At 45.0% G+C, this 22450-nt stretch overlaps 1 protein-coding gene across 1 annotated transcript in view; it reads left to right on the plus strand.

Moving 5' to 3' along the window:
• UBE2Z (ubiquitin conjugating enzyme E2 Z) overlaps nt 1–22450 on the plus strand; it is a 54426-nt gene that overhangs the window by 22686 nt on the left and 9290 nt on the right. The window contains exons 2-6 of the mRNA XM_069237574.1: nt 1026–1098; nt 1502–1689; nt 8220–8331; nt 9183–9295; nt 10182–10272. Coding sequence (XP_069093675.1) covers nt 1026–1098; nt 1502–1689; nt 8220–8331; nt 9183–9295; nt 10182–10272 — 577 coding nt within the window. The remainder of the gene's footprint in view (nt 1–1025; nt 1099–1501; nt 1690–8219; nt 8332–9182; nt 9296–10181; nt 10273–22450) is intronic.

Here is a 22450-nt window from a genome sequence, read left to right on the forward strand (position 1 = left end):
ATAGTGTGTTTACTTACCTCCAGTTGGAGTATTGCCTAGACAGTATTTTAGTAATTGTGTTACTATAATAAAGTACCTTTTATTTTTGCAACACTATGTGGTTATTTCATGTGTGCAAGTGCTGTGTGACTAAAGTGGTATTGCATAAGCTTTGCATGTCTCCTAGAGAAGTCTTGGCCGCTCATCCACAGCTACCTCTAGAGTCTCGTCTTCCTAGACACTGCCTACACTTCACTAATAGGGGATACTTGGATCTGGTAGAAGGTGAAAACACCATAGGTGCTCACCACACACCAGGCTTCCTATAGCCTCTAGTTGTACCTTGCCGCTTGTTTTGCTCTCACAGTCTGTTTTTCTTTCTTCTACATATCACCTCACGGCCATTTCTTCTCGTACACCCACCCATTCACCCCAACTGGTTTTTCTCCCCACACGCCCTCCAGGTTGTGCAGTTTTGTAAGCAGCAGGCGTACTGTGTGCTCTTGTGCAATTAGACACCTTAAAGGGAAAAGGACACTATGACACGGCCTGCATTGACCGCAATTAAAAAATTATTTAAGCCATGTTGCACCGCAGCCGTGCGATGACAATGCTTGTTATCCTAGCAGACTTATCTGTGCAGTTAATATGTCAAATTGGCTAGATCTTGTTGCCCTCGCCGCTGCTTGATTTCCTCCTACCCCGATGAGAGTTGGGCCTGTCCTTTTCTTAATTCAGTATTTGAGTTTTGTCATAATAAGAGGTAAGTGACTTTTCCAAATAGCGGCCTTCTCAGTATCTGCAGCACATATTTAATATCTGAAAGTAACACTCTTAATAGCATCTTCACATTGACAATTCAGCCTTTTTTCAAGCTTTTATTATAATTCTTTAGGAACACATCGCTGTTAACAAGTGGTCATTTGTGCTGCTTCATTTCTGTGTATATTCTTCTTCTACCCACCCACAAAACCGTGTGTGCAAAACTGCCTGTGCTGTATCTGGAAGTCTGTCTAAACTCAGTCTACATTTTTTCTTTTCTTCAGAGACATCATGTCAATCTACAAAGAACCCCCTCCAGGAATGTTTGTTGTGCCCGATCCACACGACATGACAAAGGTAGGCGAGCACCGGCATAGACGAGCTGTTTCATTCATTTAATCTTTTGTGCTTTTACGTGCATGTAAATCAGCAAAGGGCCATGCCTAAATGAAGTTTGTGTGCACCGGCTTGTTCCAGTGGGTGATGAAGAAGATGCATGTGACTTGCTGGGGCCTTGGGTGTACAGTGGCGTGGAGTATAAAATAAGCTTCACTGGAGCGTGTAGGTGGTGCATATGCAGAGTGTGACTTGGGCGGTTATAGTGTAACCTGGTTTGTAGATGGGGGTAAAAGAGTGGTAACTGGAGTGTGTGACTTCCCATAGACGCAGTTTCCCTGGCTCCCAGGTCGTTGGTTGGAAGGGAGAATGCTGTGTAGTAGTTGGCGCACGGCTGATGATTTGGGGGTTATATGTTTTGCAGATTCATGCACTAATCACTGGCCCGTTTGACACGCCTTATGAAGGGGGTTTCTTCTTGTTCCTGTTCCGATGCCCGCCAGATTATCCCATTCATCCACCCAGAGTCAAGCTGATGACGACTGGAAACAATACCGTCCGTTTTAACCCAAACTTCTACCGCAACGGCAAAGTCTGCTTGAGCATTCTGGGGTAAGAGTTATATGCTTAGAATCAGAGAATTAGTTAGTGTGGGCTTGTAAGCAGGATTTTAGTAGTGTAGGTGCATATGGTTAGAAGAAAACGTTGCCTTGGTCTTGTGAAAGAAATCTCTGAGTGCTTGAACTTTGTCTCAATCCAAAGCTTCAGCTTGAAATGGGTCTGTTCGATGGCATCTGTCGCTGTAGATACACATGTTCTGCATTAGCTCGCCATCTGGTGTTGGGTCGGAGTGTTACAAGTTGTTTTTCTTCGAAGAAGTGTTTTCGAGTCACGGGACCGAGTGACTCCTCCTTCTGTGCTCATTGCGCATGGGCGTCGACTCCATCTTCGATTGTTTTCTTTCCGCCATCGGGTTCGGACGTGTTCCTGTCGCTCCGAGTTTCGGAACGGAAAGATAGCTGAAAACGGAAGATTTTCGACGGTATCGTTGCGATCCGGTTCGAGATAAACACATACGACGACGCATTGAACATCGAAGCGCTTCGGAGCCCTTCGGGGTTGATTTCGGCACACCGTCGGGGCCTAGTCGACCCGACCGCGTGGAGAACAACGCCGATGGAACGGACCCCGTTTCGATTCTGACCCGAATCCCACAACAAATATCCTTATACGGACCAACACTCGGTCTGTAACCTCTGCCTGTCACCCGAGCACAGCGAAGAATCCTGCGAGGCCTGTCGGGCGTTCCGGTCCCGAAAAACTCTGCGCGACCGTCGAGCAAGAAGACTGCAGATGGCGTCCACGCCAAAGGAGCATCGACAGTTCGAGACAGAAGAGGAACAGGAGGAATCCTTTTCCATCCAGGATTCAGACTCCGACGAACTCGACAATACAAAAACTGTGAGTAAGACGTCGAGATCAGAACTTAAAAAAGGCAAAAAGGCCCAGGGGACGCCACTGCCAACCGGCCATGGCTCAACCCAAATTCCCGGTGACCAACAATCGGCACCGAAAAAGGCCCATTCAGTGTCGAGATCGTCTGACTTCGGTCGAGACACCGGCACGCAGCCTCCTCGGGACCGAGAGAGTGCTAAAGAGAAGCATCGACACCGAGAGTTCGGTGTCGACACGGATCGACGCCGAGACAGTGGCGCCGAAGACCATAGAGGCCAAGATTTTTCGGCACAAAAGAAGAGGAAGGTTACCTCGGAGCCGAAAAGACAAACCACAGGGTTTTCGGAGCCGAAAAAAGCACCAACAGACCCAGTTTCAGGCTCATATACTGAAGAACATTCTATGTCTTCACAAATGAAAAAACACAGATTCGAACAGGAACTGCAATCCACTGAAGTGGATCACACGCAAAAGCGTATCTTTATTCAGCAGGGGACAGGGAAGATCAGTACCCTTCCACCTGTCAAAAGAAAGAGAACACTTCAGTTTACAGCACTAGAGGCTCCTCAGCAACAAACAGCAAAGAAGGTAACACCTCCTCCCTCGCCTCCATCTGTAACTCCGGCTTCGCCAACTTACACCCCGTCACATTCACCAGCTCACACCGCCATGAGCCACGATGACCAAGATCAAGACGCGTGGGACTTGTACGATGCACCAGTGTCTGATAACAGCCCAGACACATACCCAACTAGGCCATCACCACCTGAGGACAGCACAGCCTATTCACAAGAGGTGGCTAGAGCAGCACAGTTCCATAATGTGGAACTACACTCTGAACAAGTAGAGGATGACTTTTTATTTAACACCCTCTCCTCCACCCACAGCTCCTACCAAAGCCTGCCTATGCTCCCAGGCATGCTACGCCATGCAAAAGAGATCTTCAAGGAGCCTGTTAAAAGTAGGACAGTAACGCCTAGAGTGGACAAAAAGTATAAGGCGCCTCCTACGGACCCTGTATTCATCACCTCTCAGCTGCCACCAGATTCTGTGGTGGTAGGGGCTGCCAGAAAACGGGCAAATTCACACACTTCTGGGGATGCACCTCCCCCAGATAAAGAAAGCAGAAAGTTTGATGCAGCCGGGAAGAGGGTCGCTGTCCAAGCAGCAAACCAGTGGCGCATCGCAAACTCACAAGCGCTGCTAGCGCGATACGACAGAGCCCACTGGGATGAGATGCAGCATCTCATTGAACATCTCCCAAAAGATCTACAAAAAAGAGCAAAACAGGTTGTTGAGGAGGGTCAAAACATTTCCAACAATCAAATACGCTCCTCTATGGATGCAGCAGACACAGCCGCAAGGACCATTAATACGTCGGTTACCATCCGTAGGCACGCATGGCTCAGAACGTCTGGATTCAAGCCAGAAATTCAGCAGGCAGTACTTAACATGCCAGTAAACGAAAAACTTCTGTTCGGTCCGGAGGTCGACACAGCCATAGAAAAGCTCAAAAAGGACACTGACACTGCCAAGGCCATGGGTGCACTCTACTCCCCGCAGAGCAGAGGATCTTATACCACCTTCCGCAAAACACCTTTTAGAGGAGGGTTTCGGGGTCAGGCCACACAAGCTAGTACCTCACAGTCCGCACCGTCCACCTACCAGGGACAGTACAGGGGAGGCTTTCGGGGCCAGTATAGAGGAGGGCAATTCCCTAGAAATAGAGGAAGATTTCCAAGCCCCAAAACCACTACCAACAAGCAGTGACTCACACGTCACTCACCCCCCCCACACAACACCAGTGGGGGGAAGGATAGGTCAATATTACGAAGCATGGGAGGAAATAACTACAGACACATGGGTCCTAGCAATTATCCAACATGGTTATTGCATAGAATTCCTGCAATTCCCTCCAGACATACCACCAAAATCACAACATTTAGCAAAACACCATTCACAGCTTCTAGAGATAGAAGTTCAAGCACTACTGCAAAAAAATGCAATAGAATTAGTACCAAGCACACAAATAAACACAGGAGTTTATTCTCTGTACTTCTTGATACCAAAAAAGGACAAAACACTGAGACCAATTCTAGACCTCAGAGTAGTAAACACATTCATCAAATCAGACCATTTTCACATGGTCACACTACAAGAAGTGTTACCATTGCTCAAAAAACACAACTACATGACAACCCTAGACCTCAAAGACACATATTTCCATATACCAATACATCAATCACACAGAAAATATCTAAGGTTTGTATTCAAAGGAATACATTACCAATTCAAGGTATTGCCTTTTGGTTTAACAACCGCTCCCAGAGTATTCACAAAATGCCTAGCAGTAGTCGCTGCACACATCAGAAGGCAGCAAATACATGTATTCCCGTATCTAGACGACTGGCTAATCAAAACCAGCTCGCTCACACAATGCTCAAACCACACAAATCAAGTCATACAAACCCTCTACAAATTAGGGTTCACCGTCAACTTTGCAAAATCCAACATTCAGCCAAGCAAAGTACAGCAATATCTAGGAGCCATAATAGACACAACAAAAGGAGTAGCAACGCCAACTCCACAAAGAATTCACAATTTCAACAGAGTCATTCAACACATGTCTCCAAATCAAACAATACAAGCAAGAACAATACTACAGCTCCTAGGCATGATGTCCTCATGCATAGCCATTGTCCCAAACGCAAGACTGCACATGAGGCCCTTACAACAGTGCCTAGCCTCACAGTGGTCTCAAGCACAGGGTCACCTTCTAGATCTGGTGTTAATAGACCGCCAAACTTACCTCTCGCTTCTATGGTGGAACAGTATAAATTTAAACAAAGGGCGGCCTTTCCAAGACCCAGTGCCACAGTACGTAATAACAACAGATGCTTCCATGACAGGGTGGGGAGCACATCTCAATCAACACAACATAAGAGGACAATGGAACATACATCAAACAAAACTGCATATAAATCATCTAGAATTATTAGCAGTTTTTCAAGCACTAAAAGCTTTCCAACCAATCATAACCCACAAATACATCCTTGTCAAAACAGACAACATGACAACGATGTATTATCTAAACAAACAAGGAGGAACACATTCTACGCAGTTAAGCTTATTAGCTCAAAACATATGGAAGTGGGCAATCCACCATCAAATTCGCCTAATAGCACAGTTTATTCCAGGGATCCAGAATCAACTGGCAGACAATCTCTCTCGAGATCACCAGTAAGTCCACGAATGGGAAATCCACCCACAAATTCTGAACACCTACTTCACACTCTGGGGAACACCTCAAATAGACTTATTTGCAACAAAGGAGAACGCAAAATGCCAAAACTTCGCGTCCAGATACCCACACAAGCACTCCCAAGGCAATGCCCTATGGATGAACTGGTCAGGAATATTTGCTTACGCTTTTCCTCCTCTCCCTCTCCTTCCTTATCTAGTAAACAAATTGAGTCAAAACAAACTCAAACTCATTTTAATAGCACCAACGTGGGCAAGACAACCCTGGTACACAACACTGCTAGATCTTTCTGTAGTACCCCACATCAAACTGCCCAACAAACCAGATCTGTTAACGCAACACAACCAACAGATCAGACACCCAGATCCAGCATCGCTGAATCTAGCAATCTGGCTCCTGAAATCCTAGAATTCGGACACTTACAACTTAGCCAAGAGTGTATGGAAGTCATAAAGCAGGCCAGAAGGCCATCCACTAGACACTGCTACGCAAGTAAGTGGAAAAGATTTGTTTGTTACTGCCATCATAATCAGATACAACCACTAGACGCAACTCCAAAACATATAGTAAATTACTTGCTCCATTTACAAAAAGCAAAGCTAGCCTTCTCTTCTATTAAAATACACCTTGCAGCAATATCTGCATACCTGCAGACTACCTATTCAACTTCCTTGTATAGGATACCAGTCATCAAAGCATTCATAGAAGGTCTTAAAAGAATTATACCACCAAGAACACCACCTGTTCCTTCATGGAACCTAAACGTGGTCCTAACAAGACTCATGGGCCCACCTTTCGAACCCATGCACTCTTGCGGAATACAATTCCTAACCTGGAAAGTTGCCTTTCTCATCGCCATTACATCTTTAAGAAGAGTAAGTGAAATTCAAGCGTTCACAACACAAGAACCTTTTATACAAATACATAAAAATAAGGTCGTCCTACGACCTAATCCAAAATTTTTACCAAAAGTTATTTCACCGTTCCATCTAAATCAAACGGTAGAACTACCAGTTTTTTTCCCACAGCCAGATTCTGTGGCTGAAAGAGCACTACATACATTAGATGTCAAAAGAGCATTAATGTACTACATTGACAGGACAAAGAACATCAGAAAGACTAAACAGCTATTTATTGCATTCCAAAAACCTCATGCAGGTAACCCAATATCAAAACAAGGTATAGCCAGATGGATAGTTAAATGCATCCAAATCTGCTACCTTAAAGCAAAAAGACAACTGCCCATTACTCCCAGGGCACATTCAACAAGGAAAAAAGGTGCTTCAATGGCCTTTTTAGGAAACATCCCAATGCATGAAATATGTAAGGCAGCCACATGGTCTACGCCTCACACATTCACCAAACACTACTGTATAGATGTGCTATCCGCACAACAAGCTACAGTAGGTCAAGCTGTATTAAGAACTCTATTTCAGACAACTTCTACTCCTACAGGCTAAACCACCGCTTATGGGGAAATAACTGCTTACTAGTCTATGCAGAACATGTGTATCTACAGCGACAGATGCCATCGAACTGCAAATGTCACTTACCCAGTGTACATCTGTTCGTGGCATCAGTCGCTGAGATTCACATGTGCCCACCCACCTCCCCGGAAGCCTGTAGCAGTTCAGAAGTTACCTCCAATTTTGTACATTTGTATATATATTATTTAAACCTTTAATAGGTACATACTTACACATTTCATTGCGCGGGCACTATTACTATAGTACAACTCCTACCTCACCCTCTGCGGGGAAAACAATCGAAGATGGAGTCGACGCCCATGCGCAATGAGCACAGAAGGAGGAGTCACTCGGTCCCGTGACTCGAAAACACTTCTTCGAAGAAAAACAACTTGTAACACTCCGACCCAACACCAGATGGCGAGCTAATGCAGAACATGTGAATCTCAGCGACTGATGCCACGAACAGATGTACACTGGGTAAGTGACATTTTCATTCTGGCGGTCGTGAGAGAGTGGCCGACTGGCACAGAGGGTGATGATTGCTCTGCCCACAGCGAAAGCCTGCACCCATGTAGTAGTTGTGTAGTGTCATATTGGTACCTACTGAAACGAAAGTACTTGGAGACTACATGTGCCCCAGGCCCATTTATTTAAAATAGACTGATGCAATTTATTTTGAAAGCATTCATGGGAGGACTTCTATCCAGTTGCTAGTTGCACCTACTGACTCACTGTCCTTTGCCTCAATTGCTTGGAAACTTTTGCCTGCTGTAGTTATAAGAAAGCAGTCTGTAAATGTCCATTCAGAGACCATTGGTGTTCGTTGTTGGAAGAATTGGGTTTTGTAGATTGCTTCTAAATGGGAGTTACCTGCTTGAGTTTAGATTGTGCTTGCTGACATTTGTTGCTTTTGTTTGTTGTGAGCCTAATGCACTGGCTTTAAACCTCTTTTTCAGCACCTGGACCGGCCCTGCCTGGAGTCCGGCACAGAGTATCTCCTCCGTCCTCATCTCCATCCAGTCTCTGATGACTGAGAACCCATATCACAATGAACCTGGCTTTGAGCAGGTGAGAATGTCCCTTACAACGTGCCATCTGCTTCGGCATAGCATCTTCCCACCATTCATTAAACAAGCACTGGCAAAGTTAGTAGGTCTTGCCTATGTGAGAGTTATTGGCTTTGCCCATATCTTTTAGCCATGTTTGTATAGCAACAGTAGTAGAAGCAGCACTCTGCAGAATGGAGTGGTCTGGCATGTCATAGAGTAGTACGGTTGTGGATGTAAGTAACTAAAACGTCAGTCATTAGGAGACTGCAGCTAGTGCGAAAGCAACATAAATAAGCTGTATTCCTGTTAAAAGAAGTAGGAAAGCATAGTGCATATAAGTAATTAAAAAATAGTGCTGTGCAAAAAGACAAGGAAGAACAAAGACAAGGAATAACACGCGTAGTTGGTCCATGCTCCAGGGAGAATCTAACACAAAGAAGGAAGGAAAGCCTATGGGAGCTAAGCAATTTAAAGATTGCAAATGAGTGACACTGAAAATAACTAATGGTATGCTGTGGGCAGGTTTTAAGCCCTCTGAATTGTAAACTGACAACAACAAATGGTATGCCCACTGAATTCTAAACACTAAGTCTTGCAGCACAGCCTTCTGACAGACCGGCCGAAGACTGATTCTATTTTTGGAAACTTAGTACTTTTTATGGCACTTTCATACCCTTTTTCTTTCTCTCTTTTTGCCCTCTTTAGAATCCCCATTTGTTTCTTGGTTTGCCCACCTTCAAATGATCAAATATAATGTTAATCCTTTTTATATGATGTGTTAAGTCAAGCATGGGGTCCTGTCATTCCCATACTCTGTATAGAAAGCAATTATCGAGGGGCTGAGGGTCTAAATGTTTCTTTTGTTTGTAGGAGAGACACTGCGGGGATAGTAAAAATTACAATGAATGCATCAGACACGAAACCATCCGAGTAGCAGTGTGTGATATGCTGGAGGGAAAGTGCCTGTGCCCAGAAACCTTACGGTATGTACGCAAGGCTGTGGACCCTTCTGAACATGCAAGATGCTGTGTAGCTGTGCCATATCTTTTCTGTTGGCTGACGGCAAGGCAGGAATAACTGTCTTTAGACATTGTACCATATTTTCAGGCGGCATTGGTTAATGGTAATTGCATTTTGAAATTAACTCGAGATTAGGTATTCAATGGCAATGTGGGAGGGGTGGCGGGGCAGAAAGTGGCATGGTAAGAATCACAGCTGTCAGAGAAAGCTAATAGTTCTTGACAGGGTTGGGCCGATAGGAAAATTCAAATTGTGAAAGTTAGTGTTGATAATTTTTAAATCTAGTCACCCTCGAGTGACATTTTAGAAAGATGGGGTGGGTGTTACGTTTAGGGTTGATCTTGTTTTGAGTGAGGCGCAGACATGAAGGACGGTATGAATGTGAGACGTGCTTGATAAGGACTTGAACTTCTCTGTGTAAATACAGATAAAATCTTAATTTACAAATGGCCAAACCTTTCGGTGTTTCTTTTTACCCCAGAGTTGTACATCGCTTAGCAGTGTAGCGGTTTTGAAGCTCAACTTGTGTGTGGCATGGGCCACGGTTTTTCTATACGTCCACAGCATCAGTGTTGGTTGCAGGCTGGTATACGTTTTTGTAGCGTACTGTTGGTATGTGCCCACTAGTACTGGGACGTCTGTACAACAGTAGTCATTATATGGTGTGATCTTGTGCACAGTTCTCGAACATGCCACTGTTACTGATAGAGTGAGTTCTGTTGCTGTTACAGCATCTAAAGTTGACATATGCCTCAAGCTGTGTTCGGTGTGTGGCTGCTAGGTGGCTCTTCGGCTGTGTGGTGCATTTTCTGTATATAGTAATGTGCTGAGACACCTTTTTTCTTGCAGGAGTGTAATGGAGAAATCTTTCATGGAGTACTACGATTTCTACGAAGTTGTGTGCAAGGACAGACTTCACCTACAAGGACAGAGCATGCAGGTACAAACACAGGCTGCAATATCATGTGATCATGTGTTGCTGAGGCCGCCCATGATGATTCAATGCTGCACTCAAAAAAACTATGGGCATAGAGTACTTGTTGAGCACTAACTTTGAGAAACTTATCCCACACAGCTCGTGAGAGATTAGGCACTGATAGTCTGAGGTGTTCGCCATAGAACCCAAAAGAATTAGAAACACATTGCAGGGTAACTAGTTGTAATGTTTGAAGGCAAGTGTGATAAAGTTATTTTTAGTGATCTGTTCATAGCAGAGCATCTAGATTATTCTGGACAGAACACTGATCTCCGAAATCCAGATGTCTTCAGCAAATCTATAGAGGAATCCTGGCTGGTATAGAAAAGCTTAATGGTACTGGAACATGCCTGTAGTGATTTTGTTCATGTATTAAGCTTGCGGTGAGCACTTTCATGGAGGGTCCCGATAGAGAGGATCGCTTTGGGTACCACATTGATGTCACACTTTGCATTGTGCTGATTGGATTGCTGACTGTAGGAAGCTGGCTCTATATATATACTATACCAAAATGAGGTATGGTGTGTACAGAGTCCAGGGGTTCCCCAGAGGCTTAACAGGGGCTAAAGTAGATAATGCTAATGCGCTCTTTTGTGGTAGTGTGGTCGAGTAGTTAGGCTTATCAGAGGGTAGTGCAAAGCATTTGTTGTACACAGTCAAGAAAGGAGGCACATACTCAATGACTAACTCCAGGCCAATGTTATTATATAACAAAACTTTACTTGGTTACTTTATTACTAGAACCAAAAGATCTTTGTTGGAGGTAAGTTCAGTTGTAAGTAAGTATGTATCAAGCATATGTATCAAATGTACTTTGTTTAGGTTTCGCAGATAAAGCAGTTTACAAGTAACACTTTTCAATTTTAAAAGTTGACACTTGGTGCAATTTCTCATAGGAACCAATGCAGTCCTAGAGAAGGTAAAGTTTAGCACAGTTAACAGGCAAGTACTCTACTTAAGATCCCAGTCTTTGGGGATTAGGATGTCCACAGGTCAAAGTTCAAGTTGCCCCCAAAGGTGCACCATCAGCAACACAGAGCTGCCCAGGTGCAGAGGTCAAAGTTGGCGCTAGGTTTTCAGTGGAATCCTATGAGGACTGGGGGGCACTTTGAAGAAACAGATTGCAGGTAAGTACCCATGGTTTCAGGACACTGGCCTGGGGTCCTTTTGGAAGATTTCTTCTGGACAGGGCCACTGTCTTCAGGAGGTCTTGGTCCTTTGCTGGGCAGGCAGTCCTCTGGGGGCGGTGGGAGTTTCTAGAGGTTGCTGGTCCTGCAGGATGTTGCCTTTTTGGAACAGGAGTCTTGAACCTTCAGACAGGCTGGTAGGGCTGGGGCCAAGTCAGTTGTCATCTGGAGTCTTCACTTCTGGGGTCGGCATAGCAGTCCTTCTTTCTTGAGGTCACCAGGAATCTGGTGAACAAGGTTTAGGGGTGCCCCTATATAGGAAGCTGGCCTGGTGTGTGGTGGGTACCTAAAGTACTTATGCTTTATACTAGGTCCAGGTATCCACTTTTAGTGAAATGTAGGCAGTGTCTAGAAGCCAAGCTCTCTAGGGGTAGCTATGGATGAGCAGCCAAGGCTTATCTAGGAGACAAGCAGAGTTCATGAAATGCAACACGTGAAATAAACCATACAGTGTTACAAAAATAAAGGTATTTATTTCAGTGACACTATGCCAAAATTACTAAAAAGGCAATACTCTCTTGGGAGGTAAGTAAACGCACTATGTACACCCGTAATCCGATATAGGCATAGAATAGGTTAGAAAACAGTGCAAATGTAGATAACCAATGGTGACCCTAGGAGGAGCACAAACTATACACCAAAAAAAATAGAATGTGAATACAAGGAGCCCAGGCAGCACTACAGGAAGGAATTCCACGCGGCAGGAGAACCACACACAGGGCTGTGCTTCGCAGGTAGGAGTGCTGGGGACTGGAGCTAAACGTCTTCTGAAGATCCCTTGGAGGAGATGCAAACAAGCCTTGGCAGCTGCAAGAGACGCAATACAGAGGGATACTGCCCTGCGTGGGAAAGCAAAGGCTAGGACCAAGAGGACTACTGCGGACCACAACCCATGATTCAGGATCCACGCGGCTCAGGATGAGAGGAGATCCACGCAGCCAGTTATCGTTGCAGCAGTTGCCTGCGGATGCAGGGGAGTAACTCCTTCACTCTAAGGGAGATTCCTTCTTTTTCTTGTGTAGGCTGAAGAGTTGCTGTCTTCTGAGGATGCACAGCTGGCAAGAGCAGTGGAAACAAAGTTGCAGAAGAGTCATCTTCATGGTTTGCAGCATAGTTGGTTCCTGGAGGCCAGACGTTGAAGTGTAGGTTGCAGAGGAATCCTGCTGGAGTCTTGCAAGCCAAATCTGAGGACCCCCCCCCCCCAGAGTGAGACCCTAAATAGCCCTGAAAGGGGGATTGGTCACCTAGCCAGGTAAGCACCTATCAGATGCTCCCAGAGTTCCCTGCCAACCTTGGAAGCAAGATGGCAGAAACCAGGGACCTTCTCGAGTAGCTCTGAGCACCACTCCTGGGGTGATGATTTCCATTGTCCAGTTTCACCCCAGAACGGGGGGGGGTTGAGGAGGGTGAATGCATCCCTGAATCAGTGTGGACTGGTTTATGCACAGAGGGCACTATATGTGCCCTTTAAAGTATACAAGTGGTTTGGGGAGGCTACCCCTCCCAAGCCAGTCACACCTATTTCCAAAGGGAGAGGGTCTTACCTCCCTCTCCCAAAGGAATTCCTTTGTTCTGCCTTCCTGGGCTTGATCAGATCAAGCAGCAGGAGGGCAGAAACCTGTCTGAGGGGTGGTAGCCGCTTGGGCTGCTCGGAAAACCCTGTAAGACTGGTGGTAGCAATGCTGGGGGTCCTCTAAGGAGCCCCCATAGTGCATGGAATCATATTTCCAATACTTGCAACAGTATTGGTTTATGATTCCGACATGTTTGATACCAAACATGCCCAGGTTCAGAGTTAGCATTGTGTAGCTGGACATAAGTAGTGACACTGGCATCAGTGTGGGTTTATATTTCTGAGAAGTGTGATACCAAACTTCCCAGTCTTCAGTGAAGGCATCGTGGATTTGGGGAGTTCGTAATGACAAACTACCAGCCCATGTACTTAGTATGGGCATATTGCTCATGCCGCTATGCCCTCACCTGTGGTATAGTGCACCCTGTCTTGGGCTGTAACCCCTGCTAGAGGGGTGGCTTACCTATGCCGCAGGCAGTGGTTTGTGGGCATGGCACCCTGAGACTTTCTCTCCCCACCAACACACACAACCTGCAGTGGCAGTGTGCATGTCTTAGGTGAAGGGTCCATTAGGGTGGCACAATATATGCTGCAGGACTTATCTGTATGCTAGAGGTGTTCCAATTGGGAAAACAATTTTATAGTTTCAGGTAAAGCACACACGTCCCGCCAGGGCCTGTTTCGAAGGTTGTGGTTTTTTGTTTGGGGGTGGGGCGATGTTCTGCGAACAAGGGGACAGTTTCCTACACTGGCCATAACAGCAATTTCACTCTTCTTACACCATCCTAGAGTAAGCTTATCTACTTTGAAATCCAATACAGCAAACCTGCATTAAAAGGAAAATGTCACTTACCCAGTGTACATCTGTTCGTGGCATTAGTCGCTGCAGATTCACATGCTGTGCACAGTCCGCCGTCTGGTGTTGGGCTCGGAGTGTTACAAGTTGTTTTTCTTCGAAGAAGTCTTTTCGAGTCACGAGACCGAGGGACTCCTCCCACTTCGGTTCCATTGCGCATGGGCGTCGACTCCATCTTAGATTGTTTTCCCCGCAGAGGGTGAGGTAGGAGTTGTGTATGCTAGTAATAGTGCCCATGCAATGCAATGGAATGAGTACGTATGTACAAAATAAAGGTTTGAAGTAATATATTTACAAATGTACAAATGTTCAAGATCTACTTCTAACTGGCTACAGGCTCCCGGGGAGGCGGGTGGGCGCATGTGAATCTGCAGCGACTAATGCCACGAACAGATGTACACTGGGTAAGTGACATTTTCCGTTCGGTGGCATGTGTAGCTGCAGATACACATGCTGTGCATAGACTAGTAAGCAGTTATCTCCCCAAAAGCGGTGGTTCAGCCTGTAGGAGTTGAAGTAGTTTGAAATAAAGTTTTTAGTACAGCTTGACCTACTGTGGCTTGTTGTGCAGATAACACATCTACACAGTAGTGCTTAGTAAATGTATGAGGCGTAGACCATGTTGCTGCCTTGCATATTTCGTTCATTGGAATATTTCCTAGAAAGGCCATGGTAGCACCTTTCTTTCTGGTTGAGTGTGCCTTTGGTGTAATAGGCAGCTCTCTCTTTGCTTTAAGATAGCAGGTTTGAATGCACCTAACTATCCATCTAGCAATGCCTTGTTTTGAAATTGGATTTCCTGTATGAGGTTTTTGAAAGGCAATGAATAGTTGTTTTGTCTTCCTAATTAGTTTTGTTCTGTCAATGTAGTACATTAGAGCTCTTTTGATGTCTAATGTATGCAGTGCTCTTTCAGCTACCGAATCTGGCTGTGGGAAGAACACTGGTAATTCTACTGTTTGATTTAAGTGGAACGGTGAGATAACCTTTGGTAAGAATTTTGGATTTGTCCTTAGAACTACCTTATTCTTGTGTATTTTAATAAATGGTTCTTGTATGGTAAATGCCTGAATCTCACTCACTCTTCTTAGAGATGTGATGGCAATGAGAAATGCAACTTTCCACGTTAAGTATTGCATTTCACAAGAATGCATGGGCTCGAAAGGTGGACCCATGAGTCTTGTTAAGACAATGTTGAGGTTCCATGAAGGAACAGGTGGTGTCCTTGGTGGTATAATTCTCTTTAGGCCTTCCATAAACGCTTTAATGACTGGTATTCTAAATAGGGAAGTTGAATGAGTAATCTGCAGGTAAGCAGATATTGCGGTGAGATGTATCTTTATGGAAGAGAAAGCTAGATTAGATTTTTGCAAACGTAGTAAATATCCTACTATATCTTTTGGAGATGCGTGCAATGGTTGAATTTGATTATTATGGCAGTAACAAACAAATCTTTTCCATTTATTTGCATAGCAGTGTCTAGTGGAAGGTTTTCTAGCTTGTTTTATGACCTCCATACATTCCTGTGTGAGGTCTAAGTGTCCGAATTCTAGGATTTCAGGAGCCAAATTGCTAGATTCAGCGATGCTGGGTTTGGATGCCTGATCTGTTTGTGTTGTGTTAACAGATCTGGTCTGTTGGGTAGCTTGACATGAGGTACTACTGACAGGTCTAGTAGTGTTGTATACCAAGGTTGTCTTGCCCATGTTGGTGCTATTAGTATGAGTTTGAGTTTGTTTTGACTCAATCTGTTTACTAGATATGGAAGGAGAGGGAGAGGGGGAAAAGCGTACGCAAATATCCCTGACCAATTCATCCATAGAGCATTGCCTTGGGATTGATGGTGTGGGTACCTGGATGCGAAGTTTTGGCATTTTGAGTTTTCTTTTGTTGCAAATAGATCTATTTGAGGAGTTCCCCAAATTTGAAAGTAAGTGTTCAGTATTTGGGGGTGAATTTCCCATTTGTGGGTTTGTTGGTGATCCCGAGAGAGATTGTCTGCTAGCTGGTTTTGGATCCCTGGAATAAATTGTGCTATTAGGCGAATGTGGTTGTGAATTGCCCAATGCCATATTTTTTGTTAGGAGACACAACTGTGTCGAGTGTGTCCCCCCCCCCCTGTTTGTTTAAATAATACATTGTTGTCATGTTGTCTGTTTTGACCAGAATGTATTTGTGGGTTGAAATGCTTTCAACGCTAGAAATACTGCTAACAGTTCTAAGTGATTTATGTGAAACTTCCTTTGATGTATGTCCCATTGTCCTTGGATGCTGTGTTGATTGAGGTGTGCTCCCCACCCTGTCATGGAAGCATCCGTTGTTATGACGTATTGTGGCACTGGGTCTTTGAAAGGCCGCCCTTTGTTTAAATTTGTACTGTTCCACCATAGAAGCGAGATGTATGTTTGGCGGTCTATCAACACCAGATCTAGAAGTTGACCCTGTGCATGTGACCATTGTGATGCTAGGCATTGTTGTAGGGGCCGCATGTGCAATCTTGCGTTTGGGACAATGGTTATGCATGAGGACATCATGCCTAGTAGTTTTAATACCATTTTTGCTTGTATCTTTTGTGTTGGATACATGGCCTGTATTACCTTGTGAAATGTTTGAACCCTTTGTGGACTTGGAGTGGCTATCCCTTCTGTTGTGTTGATTGTCGCTCCTAAGTATTGCTGTGTTTGACACGGCAAAAGGTGTGACTTTGCATAGTTGATGGAGAAACCCAGCTTGTGAAGGGTGTGTATGACATATTTTGTGTGACGTGAACACCTTGTTAGCGTGTTGGTCTTGATTAGCCAGTCGTCTAAGTAAGGGAACACGTGTATTTGCTGCCTTCTGATATGTGCAGCTACTACTGCCAGGCATTTTGTAAAGACTCTTGGCGCAGTTGTTATTCCGAATGGCAACACTTTGAATTGGTAATGTATTCCTTTTGAATACGAACCTTAGGTATTTCCTGTGGGAAGGATGGATCGGTATATGGAAATACGCATCTTTTAGGTCTAATGTTGTCATGTAGTCTTGCTGTTTGAGCAGTGGGATTACGTCTTGTAATGTGACCATGTGAAAGTGGTCTGATTTGATGTAGGTATTTAGTGTTCTGAGATCTAGTATTGGTCTCAGAGTTTTGTCCTTCTTTGGTATTAGAAAGTACAGTGAGTAAACTCCTGTGTTTTCCCGTAGGCTTGGTACTAATTCTATTGCGTCCTTTTGTAGTAATGCTTGAACTTCTAGTCCTAGAAGATCTATATGCTGTTTTGACATATTGTGTGTTTTCGGTGGGACGTTTGGAGGGAATTTGAGAAATTCTATGCAATAGCCATGTTGGATAATTGCTAAGACCCAAGTTTCTGTTGTTATTTCTTCCCAAGATTTGTAGAATTGGCTTAGTCTTCCCCCCACAGGTGTTGTGTGAAGGGGTTGTGTGACTTGTGAGTCACTGTTTATTTTGAGGGGTTTTGGGACTTTGAAATTTTCCCCGATTTCTTGGGAATTGGCCTCCTCTATATTGTCCCCGAAAACCTCCCCTTTGATATTGACCCTGGTAGGTAGGTGGTCTTGTTTGTGAAGTGTTGGTTTCTGTGGGTTGACCCCGAAACCCTCCCCTAAAAGGTGTTTTCCGAAATGTGCCTCTGCTCTGCGGGGAGTAGAGTGCGCCCATGGCTTTGGCTGTATCGGTGTCCTTTTTTAGTTTTTCAATGGCAGTGTCTACCTCCGGCCCAAACAATTGCTGTTCATTAAACGGCATATTGAGCACAGCCTGTTGGATTTCGGGTTTGAACCCAGAAGTGCGCAGCCATGCATGCCTCCTTATTGTGACTGCAGTGTTTATTGTCCTTGCAGCTGTATCGGCTGCAACCATGGAAGACTGTATCTGATTGTTTGAGATACTTTGTCCCTCTTCCACCACTTGTTGCGCTCTTTTTTGGAACTCTTTGGGTAGGTGTTCGATGAAATGTTGCATTTCATCCCAATGAGCCCTGTCGTATCTTGCCAAGAGTGCTTGCGAGTTGGCGATACGCCACTGATTTGCTGCTTGTGCTGCAACTCTTTTCCCTGCTGCATCAAATTTGCGGCTCTCCTTGTCTGGAGGTGGTGCGTCGCCTGATGTATGAGAGTAGGCTCTCTTACGAGCTGCCCCCACAACTACTGAGTCCGGTGTTATTTGTGTTGTAATAAATATTGGGTCTGTGGGCGGTGCCTTATATTTTTTTCTCCACCCTTGGATTTATGGCTCTGCCTTTAACTGGCTCCTGAAATATTTTTTTTGAGTGCCTTAGCATTCCTGGGAGCATGGGAAGGCTCTGATACTGGCTATGGGTGGAGGACAGGGTGTTAAAGAGAGTCATCCTCAATAGGTTCCGAATGTAGTGAGACATTGTGGAATTCGGCTGCCCTTGCTACCACCTGTGCATATGATGTACTGTCCTCGGGTGGTGACGGTTTAGTTGGATACGAGTCTGGGCTATTGTCAGACACTGGAGCGTCGTAGAGGTCCCATGCATCGGGATCATCCTGGCTCATTGTGGTATGAGCTGGTGAGTGCGTTAGTGGTGGAGTTTGCGCCGGTGATGCATGTGTTGATTGTGGTGGAGAAGGTGGTGGTGTTACTTTCTTTACCACCTTATCTTGTGGTTGCTTGTCCCCTTGTTGGAAGGCAAGTTTCCTTTTCATCTTGATTGGGGGAAGAGTGGTTATCTTCTCTGTGTCTTCCTGGATGTGAAGCCTCCTTTGCGTGTAGTCAGTTTCTACAGTTTGAAGCTCTTCCCCAAATCTATGCAATTGGGTGTTTAGTCCTTGTTCCTCTGTATAGGAACTAATTTTCGGTACCGAGGTTTTTTTCGGTACCGAAACAGTTTTGGTAGTCTTTTTAGGCTCCGAAGAAGTTTTCTTTGATTTCGGTGTGGTATCTCGGTGCCGAACATCTTCTGCGCCGAAGTTTCTCGGAGCCGGTGTCTCGGCTCCGAGGTTGCTGTGTGGCGGTATCACGACCGGAGTCGGATGACTTCGACACCAGCATGCCCTTTTTCGGTGCCGTGGCTCGGTCACCTAGTTTTTGGGTTAAGCCATGGCCTGTTGGCAGTGGCGTCCCCTGGGCTTTTGTGGACTTTTCGTGAGTCCTAATTTTCGACGTCTTACTCACGGTTGCTATGTCTTCGGCGTCGGATTCCCCCGAATCCGACTCGTGGATGGAGAACGCTTCCTCTTCGTCCTCGAACCGTTGTTGTCCTGTCGGCGTGGACGCCATTTGCAATCTCCTGGCTCTTCGGTCTCTGAGCGTCTTCCTCGACCGAAACGCTTGACAGGCTTCACACGTATCCTCCTTGTGCTCGGGGGACAGGCACAAGTTACAGACCAGATGCTGATCCGTATACGGATATTTATTATGGCATTTAGGACAGAAGCGGAACGGGGTCCGTTCCATCAGTCTTGAAGTCGCACGCGGTCGGGCCGACCAGGCCCCGACGGGGGATCGAAATTACCCCGAAGGGCCACCGGAGCTCTTCAAGATTCGGTGTCGATTTGTTCTAACTAACCCGATACCGAACGCAACAATACCGACGATTTTTTCTGAGATTCTAACTAACTTTCCGACCCGAAACACGGAGCGAAAAGGAACACGTCCGAACCCAATGGTGGAAAAAAAACAATCTAAGATGGAGTCGACGCCCATGCGCAATGGAACCGAAGTGGGAGGAGTCCCTCGGTCTCGTGACTCGAAAAGACTTCTTCGAAGAAAAACAACTTGTAACACTCCGAGCCCAACACCAGACGGCGGACTGTGCACAGCATGTGTATCTGCAGCTACACATGCCACCGAACATATATTATCAAAGAAATCTAACACGTGTTCTCCAGTACTGATCTAGAAAACCTGATAACAAATTTGGTATAGCACAACTTAGTAGTAACAAGGTAAACTGAACAGAAGGCTATGCTTCTCTCCCTCTCTGAACACCACGCCTCCCCCTAGAGACAATTTCGGCAAAGTCATGAGGCACGTCGCCGATAGATGAAATCCAACTGCCTGAAATTGAACACCGAAAAAACAGAAGTGATCATCTTTGGAAACTCCTCCTCTGCCTGGAACGACTCGTGGTGGCCCCCCACTCTTGGACTACCCACCCACCCCAACCAAACTCGCCCATAATCTTGGCTTCATCGTAGACCGCAGACTCCCCTTCAAATGAGATAAACACTGTAGCCTCATCCTGCTTCCACCAATTCTACATGCTATATGAGATTTTCAAATGGATCCCACCCGAAACCAGAAGGACAGTAACCCAGGGCACCATCGCCCGCAGACTGGACTACGGAAATGCCCTCTATTTCGGACTCCACGCCCAACTCCGCTACAAGACTCATCCTGGATCTACCCAGATGGATCTACGTCAAACCCCATTCCCCCCCCTCCTCCCCTCAAAGACCCAATCTGGCTGCCAGTGTACAGGAGGTGCCAGTTCAAGGTACTCACCATTGGTTTCAAAGCCCCCCACAACATCTGACCCAATCTTATTAAATACAGACTCCTTCTACCGGCCTGCAAGAGAGCTCCAAACAACAAACCTCACCCAAATCCTGAGAAGCTGTTGCAGCTGCAGCAGTGATCGCACCTTCTTCAATCTTGCCGCCAAGATCTGGAACGCCTTACCCTACAGCTCACTCACACCCACAGAATTAAGGAGAAAATGTCTCTTTGAGGAATAACTAGCCAGCTTGCATCCTCAACACTCAGTGCCTGGATTATCAACCCCCTTCCTCCCCCAAACTCCTTCCACGGTGATAAGCCACGCTATAAAAATCGATTTGGAGGCTGTAGAGTTCTAAATGTCTACCACCAGGCTTAATGTTTTTTCCCTAATAAAGAATTGGATGCTGCTCTCTGGTCCTTTCAACACCTTGAAGCCTTCAGCCAGACTATAGTTTGCACCAATTGCAGGCAAATGTAGTCCAGAAAACTGTTTAACATTAAATTGTCTGTATTTTGACAGTATTGCAATCAAAGTCAACACAGAAATTAGCTTGTAGCTTTATATCGTCAAAATCCTAGAGAAACCAACCTTTTTCAGCAGCTTATTGGATTCCTCCAGGTTGGAAGTAGAGTGCATGGAACTGAAATCTTCTGGGAGGTTGGTTGAGATGAAATGAGGCTCCTTTATTCAGAAATGGGAATTAGTGCCACCGAAAAACGGAATATGAGGAGTTAAGAGTGGAAGGATGGACTTTCCTTGCATAGGTAGTCTTGATAAACATGTTTCAGTGATATTCCTAAATACTTAATTTTACTCTTTCCCATCTAAAGGCAAGATATTTTTTCCGTTAACTTGTAGACAAGAAAATGTACCAAAGATCATTATTGTGTTCATGGATGGCTCATGGTTAGTAGGTATCTTGCGGAGATATAGCAGCACATGATGATATTGCATGTGAATATTCATTGAATAGTATAGCCAAGTAGGTCCCTTCATTAAAAGATAGTTCAGCCAAATGCTCCATAGCCAAGGCAAACGCCAAGAGGGAAACAAATTTCAGTGGTATGTCAATCAGGTACGCTGAAAAGTTGGTGTACCATAAAATCTTAATGCAATATCAAACTAAGCAATGGTGATTACTGAAATCAGAGATAAGAGGTTCTAGAATACTCAACAGTGAATAACTAGGTTTTCTTGGTGAAAAGTATCCTGCACAAGTCTCAGATTTACCCATTAAGTCTATATAGCCTGCACATTTAAATAATGAGGCAAATGTGGTGACATGTTCTGGCTCTCTTGCATCACAGTTGTGCTTTTCAAGGAAGACACGCTGGAAATTTGTATACCACAGCTGATGCATCTAGGATATGGTTAACTGGACTAGTTTCTTTGTACTCCATAGAGAAGTTTGACCTTGTCCTGTTTTGGAGAAGAGCAGGGCATGATTAATTATCACTCACAAAACTCCACAGGAACAGTCACTTTCAGAACATTCTTTGTCACGTGGTTCCCCCCAGGTTTGGCTTGCGGTGCATCTTTGTAGGTCCCATGTCGAAATATTGGGCAAAAATCACCAAACATTAGTTTCATTTTTTTCTTGTTGTGTTTTTTTTTTTTTTTTTTTTAAATTTTTTCTTTGTCTGGTGCTCTCCCCTCAACCCATCAGTGCTTACAGAAAGATACAATGCCGAGGGAGAAGTTGTCGAGTTGGATCATAGTTTGTCGCAGAAACACAAGGAGAGACAACTCCAAAAATGCACTAGGGTAACAGCCAAAAAACACAGATTAGCTGACCAAAATCATCTGTCTCCGACTGCCTCAGCCCCACAGGCAAACTAGTGGAGGATATCCCTCTGAGAAACACTTAACATCAAAAGATGAGTGAGGCTGGCCAAAGGACTCGACAGACATTGAAGGCCTGGTCCGAAAACGTGGCTTTCATCCACAGTTGATGCTGACAAGTGGGTGCTTGAAATGGAGAATAAGAAAAGATGCCTCAAAGCTTCAATGATGGCGATGCTATTGTTATGTTTTTTTTTTAAATAAAAAA

This window comes from Pleurodeles waltl, chromosome 6, assembly GCF_031143425.1.
Source record: "Pleurodeles waltl isolate 20211129_DDA chromosome 6, aPleWal1.hap1.20221129, whole genome shotgun sequence".
In the NCBI taxonomy this organism is placed as follows: Eukaryota; Metazoa; Chordata; class Amphibia; order Caudata; family Salamandridae; genus Pleurodeles; species Pleurodeles waltl.